The sequence below is a fragment of the Harpia harpyja genome, chromosome 7 (assembly GCF_026419915.1).
Source record: "Harpia harpyja isolate bHarHar1 chromosome 7, bHarHar1 primary haplotype, whole genome shotgun sequence".
NCBI classification, from domain to species: Eukaryota; Metazoa; Chordata; class Aves; order Accipitriformes; family Accipitridae; genus Harpia; species Harpia harpyja.
The window spans coordinates 5,386,720-5,404,489 of record NC_068946.1 but is presented as its reverse complement, the minus strand read 5'-3'; the positions used below and the strand labels follow the sequence as shown (position 1 = coordinate 5,404,489).

Below are 17,770 nucleotides of genomic sequence, written 5' to 3'. Positions count from 1 at the left end.
GGTCCAGGTCTGGTTTCCACAGAGGTACACACCTTGCAAAAACCAAGAGCTAGCAGGGACGCTCAGGCAAGCGTAGGTCCCTGGTGCAAGGAGATCCTCTCAGCCCCACCACAACTCACCGAGGCCAGCAGTGTCTGCAAAGAAGTTTCTGGGTCTCATTAGCACAGACGAGCTGCAGCTGCATGTGCTCGGGCAAGCTGAGGGGAGGGCACTGACCCCCCCAGCTGACCCTGGACCTTTGGGTAACATGAGGTTACCTGAGAAAAATAATTAACTGGCTCTTCAGAAACTGCAGCAGCTGTTGCCCCTCTCCAAGAGAGGGTATTCCACATAAAAAAAAAACCAAACCAGAGAAGCCTTCTCAAAAAGCCCCGGCTTTGCAGCCTGCACCGGGCATAAATTGCGGCCTTCACTGCTTTCACACAGAAGGACACAATTAGCACAATTAAGGTGACCCAGACAGGGATGCAGACGCCCTGCTGAGAGCCTGCAGCCCACAGGTGACACAAAACCAGTAAGCAGCACCCAGAAATCCTTATGCACATAACCAACCTCCTGTGCCACTCGTCACCTCCCTAAAGTAACGGGGACGGACTGAGTACAACTCTTGGCAAAAACAAGGCAAGTTGAGACTAGGAAGGAAAACTATAAGTGTTTGGCTTAAACTGAGCCTGGGGAAGGGGGAGGAAAGGCATTTTGCTAACTTCATGATTGTTTATGCTTTTTTTTCCCCAGTACTTAAATCAGTGACCAGAAGTTGTACTAACTGGCAGTGAATCCAATTAAGTAAAAATTCCCTGAGTCAAGACTGGTTTGCCCACAACAGGGCTACCTGGCACTTGGGGACACAACCCACCCCAGGGTTTCTAAGGAGACTCCGTGCACTGGAGGTTTACCTGGGAAACACAAAATCAGGAAATCCCGTTCTTTGTGGGGATGGGGTGTGATGGAGCCTGTGGGTGAGGGTGCCTGTCCCAGTGGCACTACAGCCAAGGCCATAGAGAAAACCCCGAGCAAGTCTCCTCCAAGACTTGATTTCTTTCTACTTCTGGCTCTGGAGATCCATGTATGAAAGTGCACACCCCCACAAAAAAGCAGACACTTTCACTCTTCACAAGTTATCTACACAATCAAGTAGAAAGACAACATTATCAGGGTCCAGGTCCATCTTACTAACACACACTGGCTACACCACACTCTGAAAGCAGGACAGCACAATTAGTTTACACACAAGCAATTAGTTTATGCCTGAAGGCATGAGTCCATGCATGAGCTAAAAGTTCATGTGTAAGTACACAACCAGTTCGTGCATGAGGGCAAAGTTAGTTTATGCATGAGTGAACAGTTATTTAATACCTGGGCAAAAAATTACTTAATGCGTGAGTGCACAATAAATTTCACGTGTGACTGTGGACATTTACACATTATCTACAATGCAATAGGAAGAAGAAATATCAAAAGAAGAAATACTGGGTCTATTTGTACTAATACCAGCCATACCATGCCCTGAGGGCAATTCTATTTGAACCAAAATGATTACCCAGGAAAATGGATTTGTTCTTCGTATGCACACCTCCATTCATTATTTTAGAATAAAATGGGAGTCCTTTAGAAGAAAGCAGTTATTACTCTTTCAAGCTCCGAAGCCTAAGGTCTGTTTTACGGAAAAGACAAACATCAGCTGGAACATCATCGGATTCAATAACCTGCGTATGGTGCTTAGCTGATAAAACAACCTGTGAGAGGCACACGCAAAGAAAGTCAGACTTTCTGAAACTCTTCCTTTCTGCGTACAGTGGAATTAAGGGGAGTGCAGAGGTCAAACTCAATACACCAAATTCAGCAGCTGTAGTTTCACATACATGTACTGTTCACATATGCTCTAAACCACAGCAAGGACTTAAAAACTTTGCCAAAACAGAACAGAACCATATGTTATTTAAAACAAAAACCCTAGGAGAATTTGTTTCCATTACGTACAGACTTACCGTCAGCTTCAAAACGCAACAATTTTTATGTCCTTGGATTCCACCTTGGGCACTGAACTGATTTTATAACTAAAGTGCAAAGACAGTTTTTCAAAGTATAGCAAGTGGTTTAGCATTCAAGATTATCAGGAGCTACATGAAAAATGAGACAAAAGGAAAACAAAAAGCAACCTGAAAAATCATAAAACTGCAGTATCTTTAATACGTTGGCATCGTGTAAGAACAACTGTAAAGTTATTGCCCCAGCTAAATCTAACAGTATTTCCAGCATTGTTTGTATCATATTGCTAAAATTTAAAGATGAGATTTAGAATCACTTTGTAAGTAAAGTATAAAATAACAACTATAAAAGTGGATTTAAGTTGCACCTTCTTTCAAGGATCATGAAGAAAGCATCAAAATAATTTAAGTACTTTCTGAAGCCACAACTTTTCGGAAGTACTATTTATTAAACAAGTCATAAAATATAACACACAACAAGTGCTGCTCTTCACATAACAGCATTTGAACTTTTCTCTCCCTTGAAGCACAGTTTTATTAGAAACATATTTTCTCTCTGAACCCTTATTCTGAGGGAAAAGCATAGAAACTACTCCCTCTGAAATAAAAGGGGAAAAGACCTCACATAGTAATTATAGCATCATCACCTATAAGAAACATGTTAACAATGAACATAGTAATTATAGCATCATCATTTATAAGAGACCTGTTAACAATGAACATATATAAACATATATAACAAGCAACAGTATAAAATAACTCTTCACTGTATGAAAAACCCCATATAGATTCACTTTAAACACAAACCCACAAGATTCCCAGTATTACTCCAAAGATCTTTGGGGTTTGTATTTCGTTTTTTTGCTGGTCCGTCCTCCCCCCCCAAATGGAAAAATACATATATTGCTTTTTCATAAACCTTGAAAAAAAAGCTCCAAAAGGAGTTTAAGGACACTTGAAAAAATAATTTCCCTGCACGAACCGAGTTTCACTTTTGCAAGGACTAGCATCTACACGACAGATTCGAGGAGACGCAAGATACCGATTCAGCTTGCTCAAGCTCCGCAGCCCCCCCTTCAGCCCTGCCTGAAGGTTCAAACAACAAAATCACAACCTCCCCCCCCGAATCCCCCAATCCAAACGGATAAAGCAGTGCAGAAGCACAATTCACACTCCTCACAGCACGGAGAAACAAGGCGGCACATCTCAGTCACAGCAACGGGAACTTCTCCGAGCAATCCTCCTCCAGGCACTTCCAGTAGCTGAGCATTTATTTAAGCCCCTTTCTCAAGCCGGGATGCAGAAACACCCCCGAACCCCCCACCCACCCCCAGCCAGCCGACACAAGCTCTGCTCAAGCAGATCAGCCCCCGTCCCGCGGCACCGCATCTCACGTCGGGGGCTTTATTTAAAGGAGGAGGGCACCTTCCCCCCCAGGTCGCTGCTTATCCCGAGATCCAGGTCCGCCGGGCGCAGAACAGCCCTCGCCCCGGCGCCGCCGGCAAGCGGCCAGGCGGGCAGCCCCTGCGGCGGTCCCAGGATGGCGGGGGGGCCCCAACCGGCCACCTCGCCGCAGCGGCATCCCCGGGGCAACGGCAGCGCCAGCGCCGCGCAGGGACCGTGCGGGCAACCGGCGGGAGGCGGCGGCGGAGCCAGCCAGGGAACGGCGGCGGCGGAGTGGGGGGGCGGCGCGGCGGGAGGAGGCGGCGGCGGCGGCGGCGGCGGGGGGGGGGGGTTGTCGGCGCGGGCGGCGGCGGCGGCGGTAGTCCCCCCCCGGGAACATGTCGTGGAAGGCGGGATCCAGCACCCAGTCCCCGCCGCGGCGGGGAGCGGCGGGGGGAGCGGCGCGGCGGGGCAGGCGGCGGAAGCAGGGGTTGAGGCTGAGGTTGTGGCGGACGCTGTTCTGCCAGCCCTTGGGACCGCCGCGGTAGTAGGGGAAGCGCCCGGCGATGTAGGCGTAGATACCGCTGAGGGGAAGCCGCTGCTCGGGGCTGGCCCGGATGGCCATGGCGATCAGCGCCACGTAGGAGTAAGGCGGTTTCTGCAGCGGTTCCACCGCAGCCCCCCGGCTGTCCACCGCCGCCGGCTCGCCGGGGTCCGCCTCCCCCATGGCTCCGCGCTCCCCCGGCCCCGCCGCCGCTCTAAAACCCTCTCCCCGCCTTGTCCCGTCCCCCCGCCCCGGGGTGGTTGGGGTCGCGGGCGGGTCGGGACGGCGCTTTGGGTTCGCAAACCCAAATAACGAGGAGAGGGTGAAAGACGGAGCCGGCATGCCCGCCCGGCCCGGCTGGGCGGGGGTGGGGAGTGCGGGCTTTCGGGTGGGAGCGGGCCCGCCGGCTCCGGAGGGCGAGGGCATCCCCCGGCAAAGTTCAGCGCAAAGTACCTGCGGTAGGACCAGTGGAATGTATCGCTTCTTACCGTTTCGGTGAGATGAGGTGCTCGGCTGCACACCTATTAATTACAGATGCAAATGCATCCGGCACTCAGGCACCGCAGACCATCACCGTCCCCCAGCTGGTACCCCGGCATCATGGCCGCAAAGGGGAAGTGTTTGTTAGCAGATCCTCGGCAGGTACCGAGGGGGAACGGCGGAGGAGCAGGGCTCCGTGCTGCGGCGGTCTTGATTTTTATCAGCGTCGCGTTTGTGCGAGCACTACAGTTCACCCAATGCTTCACCATACATCCGTATGTAAAGAACGATCGGTGGCACGATGCCAGTAGTTTAATTAAAACACACGGCCTCCTTTGAAAAGTCTTTCTTTGATCACCCTTAATTAATTAAAAAAAAAAAAGCCAAAGCCCAACAACAACCCTTAATTAGAAAAAAATCACAACTCACTAGTCTGGAAGGAATCAGTTCCTTTTTTCCGAAAGTTGTACAGAGCTAAGAAACAGAAGGAAAACATCGATGACTATCAGGCTGTTGTTCTCAGTTTACAAAAACTACCGACAGTAGCTTGAAAGTGGTGGGTCAAACAATGCTATCACGTCTCATATTTTAAAAATACTGTACAGTTCTCTGAATAGAAAACTTTCAGTGGGGTGGATGGAAATATTTAAATTATTAAGCATGAAGCATCCCTACTGGTTGTAACAAATCTGCCAACAGCAGAAGGAAGCTCTTTGATGGAGCACAGGAAGACTCACCTGTATGACCACAGTTTAGATCTCCTGCCAGCCCTGTGTAATGGAAAAGCAAGTAAACAGACCACTGTTGAAAATAAAACCAGACTGCAGAACCAAACAGGTCTCTAACACTGAAAAAAGAGGGGGAGAAAGGAAGAGTGTCTAAGTGCATCCCTTCCTGCATAGCAATGCACAGAACTTCTCCAGGTATTTAAAGACAAGACAGAATACACTGCCAGGTCTTAAAACAAGTCAGTGATACCGTAAATTGGCAGTTCAGAAACTCTCTAAGACTCGATCTCGGAGTTTTAGAAAGCAGGCATTCTTTATTGCAGCGCTGGGTGCACGGGGGATCGCTCCACCTACCGTGCACACCGTCAGGCCTAATTGTGCAGGTTAAGTACATGTATTCATTAGTTTTCCGGGAAACTATTAGCATATGCAAATGTCCTTTCCTGAAGAATGCTCGTTAGTCCCTAAAAAAATGCTTGTTAGTGCTCTTATTATCTAAGTTTTCATTAGTGATGTAAAACCATATGGCTAGTTTAAGCTAAATTATCTACAAGGACGAGAACAAAGGCAGGAGTTCTATCTTTTCCAGCCCTATCTATCAAGCAAGGCCTCTGCTTGTGCCTTCTCAGCAAGATCGTAAACTCATCAAACATTTAATTAAGTTTTGTGATTGCTCATGGCTCCCTCTTGCTCATTCTCATTTTCGTGATCTTTCGACCTTTACTATATCATCAGCAGCACATTTTAACAAAGTAAAACATAAGTCATAAAAGTATAAATGGAGGAAAACTACAGCCTTTGAAGCCTGTGCTTAGAAAGCCTATGTCTAAAAGCTTATGCCACCTGTCTCTTAATTTACATTACATTAAAAACATAAAGGTCATAAAATAACGCATAAACCAAAATCTCAGAGAGACTCTCAGCCCCCATCTCACAGAGGAAAAAATCCCTTAAGTGCCAAATGAACACAAATCTTAAGGTGTGCATATAACTGGACCACTCTGACACCCTGTGACCATGCTTATCTTGGGACAAATTCTGGGGCTTCACCAAACATCCCTTACATGTGCTCAGTCCTTACCCATATAAATAATTCTCTTGGCTTTCTTGCCAACGTGCTCACGTTTGGAAGACGACTGGGTCAGGACCAAAGCACCTGCATTCAGTACCTCCCTTACACCCCCTCCTCCCCGCCTACCAAAGTACTGAAAATCCAGACAAAACAAAATAGTGCTGGTGCTACCATGCGACCCTGCAGCCATCAGCTGAGGTCGGGGTTCTAAGGAAACAGGTGCATAAATGACAGTCCCTACCCTACAGGAGGTCAAGACAGGAAGGTCCCTGCAGCTGCATCCAGGGAGAAGTTCAGAACATCAGTTAATGGCAGGAGGTGGCTTCCCTTTTAATTGATGGAAAGCCTTCAGAGCATAACAATGGACTTCTTCCATTTCCAAATCATGGTCATGAGCTTCTCCTTTGCTTCGGGGAAGCTCACAAAGCTTTGTGCTTTCTCTTAGCTCTTGCTAGCTTTAGAAGAGTGAAGAGATCAAAGTTGATTTGACCACACACAAGCACAAATACTGTCTCCCTTTCCCCCCCAAAATATTCAGCTCCCCTAGAAACAAACACACTAAGGTGAAAACTTAAACATTTTTTTTATTTTTTAAAGAAAAATATTCCTCTTCAAACACAAAGCATGAACTAAAAACCTCTGAGGAACAGCTGCTCCTCCCTCGGAGGGCATTTAACTAAACTGTACAGTGTTAGAGCTCCCCAAACAAGTATTACACACATGACATACAGTATTTCTTTCACAGGAAATAAGGTTTAGGACTCAAAATTGTCCTCCTCGCCCTCTCTAGATACCTACTCCATCCAGAAGTACTCTGTGCCTTACTCCCACCACAGGACACAGCGATGATAACTTCTGGATGCAATGTATATTTTTAAAAAATGAAAAAAAGTATTGGCCAAATTGGCCATTTCTAGCCTTCTAACAAATGTCTGTGAGAGAGATTAAGACCATAGTTATTTCCAGGAATGGTGCTTGGAAGAAAAAATATAGCAGCATCCACAGGCAACACAAGCCGTTGATTCCAGCTGCCCTGTTTTAAGGAACCCAGTCAGTTCAGCAGTGTTTTACAGATGTTCCCATCACCCAAGAAGGAGGAGTGGGAATAAAACATTCACAGGCCACATTTGTTGCTTGAGCAGACAGCCTAAAATTCAGTGAATCTGGCCTACATATGCCAGCAATGAGGTTTTTTTCCACATTGCCACAGTGACCAATTTCATGCCTAATATTTTATGTAAAAAGATATGACGACCTTCAGAAATCAGCAGCTCGTTCTACCAATTCTCTCTATCCCATCAAATAGATATGTGCATAATATTTGTCACACGTGCATAATATTTGTCACATCTGCCAAACTACCCAGACTGCGGAACTGGAACCAGACTCTAGAATCCAAATTCTTCCCAATTCGGAACAGCAAAATCATTGAAAGTCTCTGTAAGGTCTCAGAACGTGCCTAACAAGCCCATATCCAAAGAAAAAGTACGTGGGCATCTTCAGGGGAAGGTAGGTAATGGAAAAGGTCCGGAAATGGAGCTCATTTATATTATATCCCACCTGATCATTTAATTGTTGGTATTATTAAGTAATGCTCAAATCCTTATCAGACCATTTTGTAAAGATCTTTTCCATTCCATACACTCCAACAGCTTTTACAGTAGGAAAAATATTAGAAAAATAAAATCTCACCCCTGAACAACACTGTACGAAGATTAACATCATCAGTCACAAAGATTTTTACAGGGGGACCAGATAATCTTTTGTTTCCTCCAAACCAGCTTCATATAGAAAACAGCAGCAAGATAGACACAGTATCTAAGAGCTAGATTAAGGCCAACAATATAAAGACAAACATGGGCTCAGATCTTTTGAAATGAAGAAACCCTCCAAATGTTTTTATACATATGCATGCACACACATACACACGTATACTCGTGTGTACTATTCAAGCGAAGGCTTCACAACCGTGAAAGCACCACTGGAGAGTGTTCTAGCACCAGAATGAAGAAGTTGGTTGTCTTCCCTCTTCAGCAATAAAATCCAAAGTCTTTATATTGCTTTGGACAAGGTCACCAAATACCCTTCCAAGAACAGTTTCAGCAAGCAGATTCAGAAGTGCAGTGTGACACGTTAAAGTGTTCCTGTTCTGGAATACGGACAAGAAGAGGTGTGTGGAGAGGCTGCAGCTCCTTGGTTGCTGGAAAGGAGGAGAAAATCTGTATTGCAATCTGGTAGAGACAGAGACCAACTTGGACTCCAGGTGAGCGCGATGGTAAAACTCAGCGCAGACTGGGAGGTGAAAGTGGAAAGTTTGCATACGTGAAGTCACAGTGCACATCTGTTGGCATAATAAAGACAAGCAAACCCACAGTATTCTCTGGCAGGCTTGTCTCTGCATAGGAGGCCCCCGGGTATGCTGGAAGTCAGGACAAGGATCCATGAATGGGATGTCACACACTGCACCAGGACACCATCAAACTCAAACAGCAGAGGTCTAAATAGAAGCTTGTAAGTTGGTCTGCTAGCATCTTGCCTATACACATGCTCAAGTGAGCCTGCGGAAGTCTATAAAAGGGACAAAAATCTCTTAACAGCAAAGTTATGGGTCTGGTTTGGCTACAAGTAACAATTCATGCAAGTTACAAAAGAATTAATCATCAACCTGCAGCACATCTTTCTGCTGCAGGTCTCTATCCTGGACCTAGGCCTTTGTATAGGAGGTGCCGGCTGTGCAGCCCTTTGCCAACACTCTAAAGATGCTGAGAGAAAGATGCAGAGTCGGGAATGACATCTCCACAGTCTCTCAGATCAGGACATGTGGGCAGAGGTCTGCCCTCTGCCTCTAAGATGCAGAGTAGGCAATGAGCAGGCCTCGCTAACAAGGGAGGATGGGGAGCAGTGGCTGGAAGTGGGCTGCCGAAACAATGCAGGAAGAAATGGAAGAGACAAAGAGAGACTTAATTTTTTTAGTGCTTGAATCACCAGCAGTAAAGCCCCATTTAATCTGTCATATAGCATGCTGATTAGGGCCTGCCTATTGCTCACTTGATGTACTAAGTGAGGCTGTGGTAGGAACTCAATTAAAACGTGCAAGAAAAAAAATGAACTGAAAGGAAGGGTGATCATCACTCCAAGGTGTGAATTTCAGGTTCAGAGCAGAGAATTACCAGCAGAGATACACTTTGTTTCTGTGCACATGCAAGACTATAACAGAGGGAACAGCAGCAGAACTGAAAGGGAGGAAAAGACACAGTAAGTGTAACACTGTAAGTCAAGATGCAAACACAGGACAATGGGGTGAGGGAGAGGAAAGAGAAAAGAAGTTTGAGGTAAAGGAGCCCAAAGGAAGAGACAACAGAAAAAAAAAATCTTGACAGTGTCAGTCCTGCTTCAGGAAATACATAGCTAATGTCAGTTGGCTCTCTTTTCACCAAGTACCCTTGACACGTTGGTAAATTTTCTCTCTGCACTTGGGATTTAAGAATCAAAACATAAACATCGATATTTTTTTTTTCCCTAAAATGAACTACATGATTTTGAATATTCAGCACAATACTCTAAATGGCCCCTGAATTCAAAGCAATGCTGAAGATTCACCCAAAATTACAAACTGATTTTGAAAATCTAGGGCTACTTCCTTTGGGTTAGAAAAGAAGAATCTATCCGGAAGGCTGAACTGTCCAGAAGCAGGTTTGGCATTTCTCGCCAAGAGCACCTTGGCATTTAACTAAGTAAGAAATCTCTTAAACGGTTACTTAGCAAATCCCAGTATCAAATTGAGACGTCAGGTTTTTGGATAAATGTATACAATCACACAGCTCCTCAGCTATCTTCTAATAGAATAGATTTGTGCGTCTTACAGCAAGAACAAGCTATGCCACTTGCTGCTTCACTGGAAACACCAGCAGTCAGAGTTGTGAGCTGAAGCCCTTTGACTGTGGCGCAAATCACAGAGGGATCCTTTCTTATTACAGAATTAACTGTAACAAAATGAATGCCTCCTGGGTAAAGCAAAGCACAGGCTTCCTCCTTCTAAATCAAACCACAAAAGGATGTCTGTCTGGGGTTTGTGCATGCCTACAGCAACAGTGCTGGCTGGAGGTATGTACAGACAGCAGTTTCTAAGAACCAGCATGACCAGAATGGCAGCTGGTGAAAGTGGCCTCAGGGCACAGCCCAGGTGGAAGCACACAGACATATAAGATGCAAGAATATGACAGAGCAGCCAAGGTCACCCATGTGCTTAGGCAAGCTTAAGGCAACTAAAGAAAATTCACTGATAATTTAGAGGAGAGTGCCAAAGGGAAGAGATAAGAGGAACCACTGGGCAAAGAGGCTGGGAATGCTGTTACAGTAGCCAAAGCCCAGCACCAGCTACTAAGCCACCCCTCTTCTCCAGCTCCTTTGTTCTAATTCTCTTCATTTTACCAGCACCACCAACACGAGGTTAATATGTCAGAAAGAAGAGCTGGGGACAGGTTCCTAAAAACGTAGCTTACACATTTTCAGGCTTGTGTCTCAGGTCAGTTCCTTTGAAAGAAAGCACATGGGCCATTTGACTGGCCTCTTGCTTTGAACTGGAGCTTTTTGGGAATTCTGCCTGCCACCTCCAGGGACAATCTTGTGATATCTTCTACCTGGAAGTGATGGCAGCAGCTACCTGGGTTCCTCGTCATGACAGTTGAGCATACAGTAGTTTTTTAAAAAACAGCATGCACCAATGGCACGGCCATTAGACATGAAGCCGTGGTTGAATTCTTCTCGTCTCCTCAGAAGCAGGTGGAACCAGAAAGAACGGGAGTGTTGGCACAAATCAGCGCAGGCTCCGGTAGACATAGGCTGATGTGAAGACAGCATTGAGAGTCAGACTCACGGCTAGCAGACCTCGGAGAGCGGAGTTACCAAAATGACCTTAGTAGGAGAAGACAACACAAAGGAAAAAAGGGAACAGTAGAAAGGGATTTTAAGGAATTGATGAGATAAATAACAGTGAACATGCGTTGTGCTCTTTCTCTCTCTTTGCCCAGCATTTTCACCATAAGCAGAAATTGCTGAAAAACTTTTCCTATCAGGAAAGATTCCACTGCTCTCTTTGGTTCTATTTATATATTCTCTCTATTCTCTCTATTCCTATTCTATATATTCCTCTCATCGCTCTTCTCAACACCTGCATCCCCACCCCTTTCCTTCCGTCTCAGTTTAGCACTCTGTCAGTATTTGTCAGACAGTCCAAAGAATAGGAATAGCCTTATTAAGGTCTTAGAATAGCAGGCAGAAGATCCATTTTGCTACTACTTACTTATTTGATCTCAAGATCAGATCACTGCTACAGCACAGGAAAGATCTCAGTTACCCTCATAGAGATGCTCACACATACACAAAGCACTCGCATGCCTTGCGCCTACCTCTCCAGCCTGCCAAATCTTCCCCTTTGGTAGTTGTGTCCACCACACACGTAGATGAGTGTGATGAGTGATCCTCCTTTTTGATGGAATTATCACTGCAAATACTCCCTCCTTCCATAGCAGATCTCATAACTGCAAGGAGAAAAAGAGGGCAAAATTCAGAAGGCACCAGTGGAAGCCAAAAGTAGCAGAAGTTACTAGACTAAAGCTAGACATGAGTAACGAATGGTTGCCTGGTAAAACCATGCAAGTATTGAGGCCAGGAGCTGGAAACAAAAGGCAAATGTCACTGCTGTGCAGCAGAAGTTGCCTGCATGTTTGTCTCATACACTGTCCATATCAGCATCACCACATCCGTGGTTAAAGGAGCTATCCAAACAAGGGCGAAGGCAGTGGCAGTAGTATCCCTAGGACACCACTAAGTGAGAAAAGGACATGTGTTTTGGCAGACAAGAGGCTCTCCAGGCCAGTGGATTCTTAAGGGAGCTTTAATAGCCCACCAGTCATCACCACCTGGGTTTTTCCTGAAGGTTCCCCACCTATTGTGTGGCCTAGATGACGTGTGGCTTTGCTTGCAAGCCAACTCCTTTCTACAAATGCATCTCCAGGAGTGCAGCAGGCTGCCAGCATACCATGCATTCCCCACTCACTGAGTTTCTTCTTTGGAAAGGAGGACATCTCGGTGGCAAAGATGTTGCTGTCTGAGTGGGTGTGCTCCTCTGAGCTAGTTGGGGTGAGCAGAGCCTCATTCTGAGATGGGAAAAGCAGCAGCTTCTGTCCTTTCAGGTTCAGGCGGGCAGGGCTGATGAGTGGCCGGCGGTACCGCAAGGAACCTGAGCTGGAAGTCACAGAGCCAGCCACCGATGGTGCTGGAGAGGGGATGCGGGAGGGAGCACAGCTGCCTGACAGCACGGAGAAGTGCTCTGAAATGGAAACATCCCCAAAGAGAACACAGTGAGATTATAATCCCGATACAATAGGCACAGTTTTCTTTAACAATTCTACAAGAAAAGGAAATTGGAATTGCAAATATCCAACATATCTTGTACTAGAAGTCTTTATTCATTCCAGCTCCCCCACTGGAAAACATGGAGAAATTCCACATGCATTTTGGTACACTCAGGAATGACTTAGACTAGGGTTTATCAGGAGCCGGGTGAGCTTTTTCTCTGCTCAGTTGTGTCCATTCAGGAGAGCCTGCATTACACATGCTGTTTTGCAGGTAAATTAACTGTTCTGGCATGTCCTTTAAAGGCTGTTGGGAAAGTTTATCAGGATGCGAGGAGGTCCGCACAATGGCATTAGCCCAGGCTGTGACTGCATTTCCCGCAGCAAACACTTAAGTAGCACAAACAGCCAAAGGATCCGTCTGGGGTCAGGAGGACAACAGACAGGTCACTGGAGGACATGGGACCAAAAGGGCAGAGCAGACAGGGTAGCCAAACTAGCAGTTCCTTGGGCTGGGGAAGGAAAGTGAAACAAAAGAGCTGCCCTAGGAACAGTTTGAAGTCTCCTAACAAAGCAGTCTCAAGTCAGCTGTAGAGCAGGGAAGGGATCCTTGGTTCGTCTCACTGATTTCACTGTGAGCTCTTCCAGGGAAACGGACATCCAACATATACAGCACCTTATTTTAATACAATCCCACTCTTAGTTGGAACTCTCTCTGCAGCATTTCTAACAGCAAAACTGACATTTTCACTGGGATGTGAGCAGGTAGGAAAGAATTAAACTTGCATCATGTGTTTCAACACACTCACTGCAAATCCTGCAAAGACATTTGCTCTGGAAGGCCTAGTGCATTACCTGATGTAGGAGATTCCTTGGACTGAGATGACTGTGACGCTGGTCGACTTCCGCTGAACAAGTAGCCAGAATCTAAAAAGCAAAAATGAAACAGTTTGAACCCAGCTGGCTCAGCTACTGGAAGCCTATCCTTCAGAAATGTAACTGCATCATCTTGTCATCAATCTCAGAAGGTGATGGGTGGTAAATGTAGGCAGGGAAAATGTCTGTTTTCCTGGGCAGGCTATGTGCCAGCGTCAGAATAATCCACTTTTCCCAGCTGCAGCAGATCTGTCCAGCAGGCTCCAAAACCAGCCCTGTGACTGTATCACAGCCTGGCTTGCCTCTACTTTAAAAGGAAGAAGGTGATGATATGGTTGCATCCTTTTCTCATGAAAAGAGCCTTTAGGGTAGATCATAGCGTGAGATGAATTCCCATCTAGCTGTCAGGCACGGTAGCCATAATAATGAGGCAGCAAAAAAAAAAAAAAAAAAAACCAAAACAACGAAAAGTACTGAAGTCAGGAAAAAGAAGTGCTACAAATGAAATATCAAGAGCTTAAATCGATTATTTTTCTTAGGTATTTGATTTACATCGAGGCAAACAGCTTTGGAAGCTGAAAACCTTGCTGTTTGCAAAAAATATTCGGCCCCAACAGCATGCTCTCTCCAGTCTGTCTGGCTTTGCACCTTAGCAAAAGAAAGCACAGACCTCACAAGGGTGGTTTAGCACGCAGGGGGAATCCCAGGCATTTGGTGCATTTGCACCTGCCCTTCCAGTGGCAGTTAGGTAACTGGGAAGGTGAAGGCTGTGCCAAAAGCTGCCATGCCGCTGAAAGGTTTGCATGGCTGGTCTTTCTCTTGCTCTTAGTGGATCTGGCAAAACTGCTGGCAGCATGAACTACAGAAATGTCAAATCAACTAAAAAATCCCTGCAAGACTGCTCTCTCTGCTGCAGTGTTATCCTAGAAACTGCCACATTTTGGTCTCTGACCTTCTGGTAATCAGTTAGTGACACGGGAAAGCTTAATTTTCCTTGGATGGAGAACTGAAATAGCATTTAGCTATTAGCATTTATTTGAAATGGCAAATAGCATTTGAACGTTATCTGTTAGTTTCAAGCACAGAAAAACTGAGGGCTTACTGAGTTACTGGGAGACAGTCTTTCCTTAGGTCTATAAATCTTCCCTAGATTGCAGAGAGCCCTTAAAACCAAGAGGAAACAGGGTCTCTAAAGCAGCTTCAATAGTTGTGCTAATGCATATCAAATCCAGACTTACGGAAGAGCCTGCCTTCAGCTCTGCTCCCTTCAGCTGTAGCAAGAAAAGCAAACAACACAAAGCAGCTAGAAGGAAGGGAGCGATCGCCCTTGCCAGATCAGTTATCCTAATGCTCCCAATCACGTCCAAAAGCTGCCCTTCTCCATTCCCATGTCTAACTGCTCCTTCTGTCTCTCTCCCACACAGAGCCTTGTAGCTTGTGCCATACTGCCACGAATGCCTGGAAAAGCCTCTGGATTTCAGTAAACCCACAGCAGGCAAGCACTCAGTGAGACTTTTGTTTCACCAAGACAGCAATGGTATGGTGCATAATTTCTTAATGTCAAAAAACTGATTACCAATGCTGGATACTCCTCTGTGCCACAGGAGCAGCAATCCCTAAACAGGACTACAACATGTGGATACTTCACAGTCCATTTTCTTCTGAAGCATTGTACCACTCCACTGTCACTTCCACTGGGCCAGAAAGTTTCAGGCACACTTACCTGCTCTGGCCAAGGAGGGGATGGTACCCAGTGAGAGTGCCCTGTTGAGACGACCAGGAAGAGAGGAAGAAGAAGTTCTGCGTGGGGATCTGAAGAGCTGTTGGTTTGTCAGCTGGAGAATACTGGGTGGTGTTGGGACAAAGAGAGATGTGGCAGGCGAAGGGAAGCCAGTCCCAGTGCCGCTGGGAAAGAGAGTTATCGAATCCCCAGAAAGGTACCTGCAAATGACACACGACAGACATTTAGCAATGAGTACATTCCAGTAACTCCCTCTCTCAGTTGTACTTCTTGCATGAACACTTTCTTTGTTATCAGGTTTGTACTAATTTTTCAGTGCAGGACTGAAAGATGCAGAATGCTTAAGAGTTTACGGGAATGTTCCTACACCTTTGAAACTGCAAAAGGAAGAACTGCTCAACCTTACTTAAATTATTGTGCACCAACCTGTCCGACAATACAGGGTGGAAAAAATGGTGGAACGGTTCAGGAACTCAAGTGCAAATAGACATAGTACCTTGGTTCTCTCCCTGAATGAGAAAATTACCTAGAGACCACCAGAATGGTTTACAAAGTCCAGATACACATAGGACCAACAATAGAGTACATTTTATGTTTGTTATGTGCACATGCAAACAACATGCTTAGAAGTGTCATAACTGTGGGAAGCAAGTAGTTATCTACTAGCTTTTTGTCTTTAGAAATCAGAATCAACATCTTACCTCAGATGCCAGTATAGAGAAAAGTATTTTTATGGGTACCTAGATAAAGACTTAGGCACAAAAGCTCTGTTTTAAAACTAACATTCAAACATCTTTAATACATTTGCCTTTATTATATTTCTGTGAGGTAATGAAGACTCACTACCCTCATTTTACAGATGGGAAAAAGAAGCAAAAAGCAGCTGAGTGACTTGCCAAGGGTCACATAAAAATCCTGATAGAACAGAGATACAAACCTGGGTTTTCCAATCCTAAATTGAGGCCTAAACCGTTACATTTTCCTTTCTCTGCATATCATAATTAGCCACAAATATGTACTAGCGTAGCGATTCAGAGGCAACTGTGCTCCTGTAGCATACACTCCAGGAAGTGTCTTGCTTCTAGTGCATAAAAAACAATCTCTTATTACAGTGCCTGGAAAAAATTTAAATTGCCAATAATAATGGCAATTGTATTTCTAGGTCTGTGAGTTGTTTTCAATGGGTTCTTTCCAAGTGAAAGAGGGGAGCTGTAGAACAGCGTGTCCAACTTGAGAACAGAAGACAAGAGATAACAGACAAAACATACTAAGGGTACCTGTACCAGTTAGCTTGATTTTTAAGTACTACAGGCATAACTGACTTCTGTTCCACTGCTAAAATAACTGTATGAGAGGACTTTGTATTTTAAACAGTTTTTGCAGCTAGTACTGCCACAGTATTTCACACGCAATCACTATATGCAAATAAACTATGCAATCAATTTCCAGTAACCCCATTTCATCAGCTACTGTTGCAGTGGTTTCAAATTTAAAAGTCAACCTAAAATGAACAATCTGTCAAAAACTTACTCCTATTTTTACCATCTTTCTATTTCTCCTTGCAATCACGTACTGATCTTAGTCTATGTGTACGGTTTAGTTGACTACACTGCATCAGAAATAAAGAGTCAGCTTTGGAGTCTCACTTGTGTCCTCATGCCACCAAAATGAGCATTCTAAGAAGGTTGCAATGTTGAAAGTATAGGAAATTTGTATTATTTTTAACAAGTGAATAGAATAGATGAAGGAAAGTCTAGAATATGAACAAGATCTCTCAAGGATCTCCTGTAAGACTTTTGTTTAGTTAGAAACAGGTAATACACTTGTCAAATAAGTCATGATGAAGTACTAACAAAGTATGAAGTGTATATATTTTAAAACTGAGATGTCAGACTTTGCAGCATACAATCAAGCTGCAACATTTGGAGGTTTAATCTCACTTCTGATGAAAACAGAGACAGATGAGAGCAGCAACGTGGCTTTTCTTCTGTCAGAGGAAAGCCAATAGTAAATCAGAGCGTGAAGGAATATACGTATCTCAGTCTTGCACTGTGAGATGATTTATGTGTGTGCCATTCTCTCTTGGAGATTAAAGAGGCAATGCAGCAATATTATGCGGTGCTAGCATGTCCAGAAGAAGGAGTTTAGAGTTAAGATGACAATTGAAAATATCTTGTAAAACTACTTATCTGCTAGTACGAGGCAGACATCAACAATCCCGACCAGCTTAATCAGGCTGAACAACCTCTGAGCCAACCAGCTTCCTGGTGCTTGCAAGCAGCACATGCCTTTAACAGCAGCAAGGAACTTGTCAGTCTTGCAGTAGAAACTGCCCAACCTCTTCAGGTTCCAGAGGACCTGGGAATGGTGTCATGCTTCGCAAATGTGCAGAGTCCTTTAGTGCACATACATACACACATTTGCCCCACCACACATACAGATGTAAATAGCAGATATAAATGTCCATCTCAGCTTTGTAAGAGAAAACAAATGGGAAAGGGAATTAAAAGTGCAGCTCAGGACTATGATATGAATCATAACAGAAAGAGTGATACCTACCACTCCCTGTGCCTTGTCTGTGAAGGGCCAAATCGGAGCATTG

General features: G+C 45.1%; 2 protein-coding genes across 13 annotated transcripts in view; both read right to left on the bottom strand.

The window, feature by feature from the left end:
* Positions 1-3,123: 3,123 nt before the first annotated feature.
* Positions 3,124-4,105, bottom strand: LOC128144419 (forkhead box protein E3-like). Its single transcript, XM_052793221.1, is given in 2 exon segments — positions 3,124-3,723; positions 3,725-4,105. Coding segments are annotated over 2 exon segments (705 nt in total). The 5' UTR covers positions 4,099-4,105; the 3' UTR covers positions 3,124-3,392.
* Positions 4,106-6,759: 2,654 nt separating this feature from the next.
* TMEM201 (transmembrane protein 201) overlaps positions 6,760-17,770 on the bottom strand; it is a 35,375-nt gene continuing 24,364 nt past the window's right edge. For 6 of the 12 annotated variants that reach the window (XM_052793273.1, XM_052793272.1, XM_052793274.1 and 3 more), the window contains 5 exons: positions 15,151-15,368; positions 13,407-13,478; positions 12,236-12,526; positions 11,604-11,735; positions 6,760-11,109 (listed from right to left, as the gene is read on the bottom strand). In XM_052793273.1, the coding sequence (XP_052649233.1) occupies positions 11,012-11,109; positions 11,604-11,735; positions 12,236-12,526; positions 13,407-13,478; positions 15,151-15,368 (811 nt within the window). In that variant the 3' untranslated portion in view covers positions 6,760-11,011. Of the gene's footprint in view, positions 11,110-11,603; positions 11,736-12,235; positions 12,527-13,406; positions 13,479-15,150; positions 17,641-17,770 lie in introns of those variants that run through there. The other 6 variants (XR_008236080.1, XM_052793271.1, XM_052793278.1 and 3 more) reach the window with 6 other exon arrangements.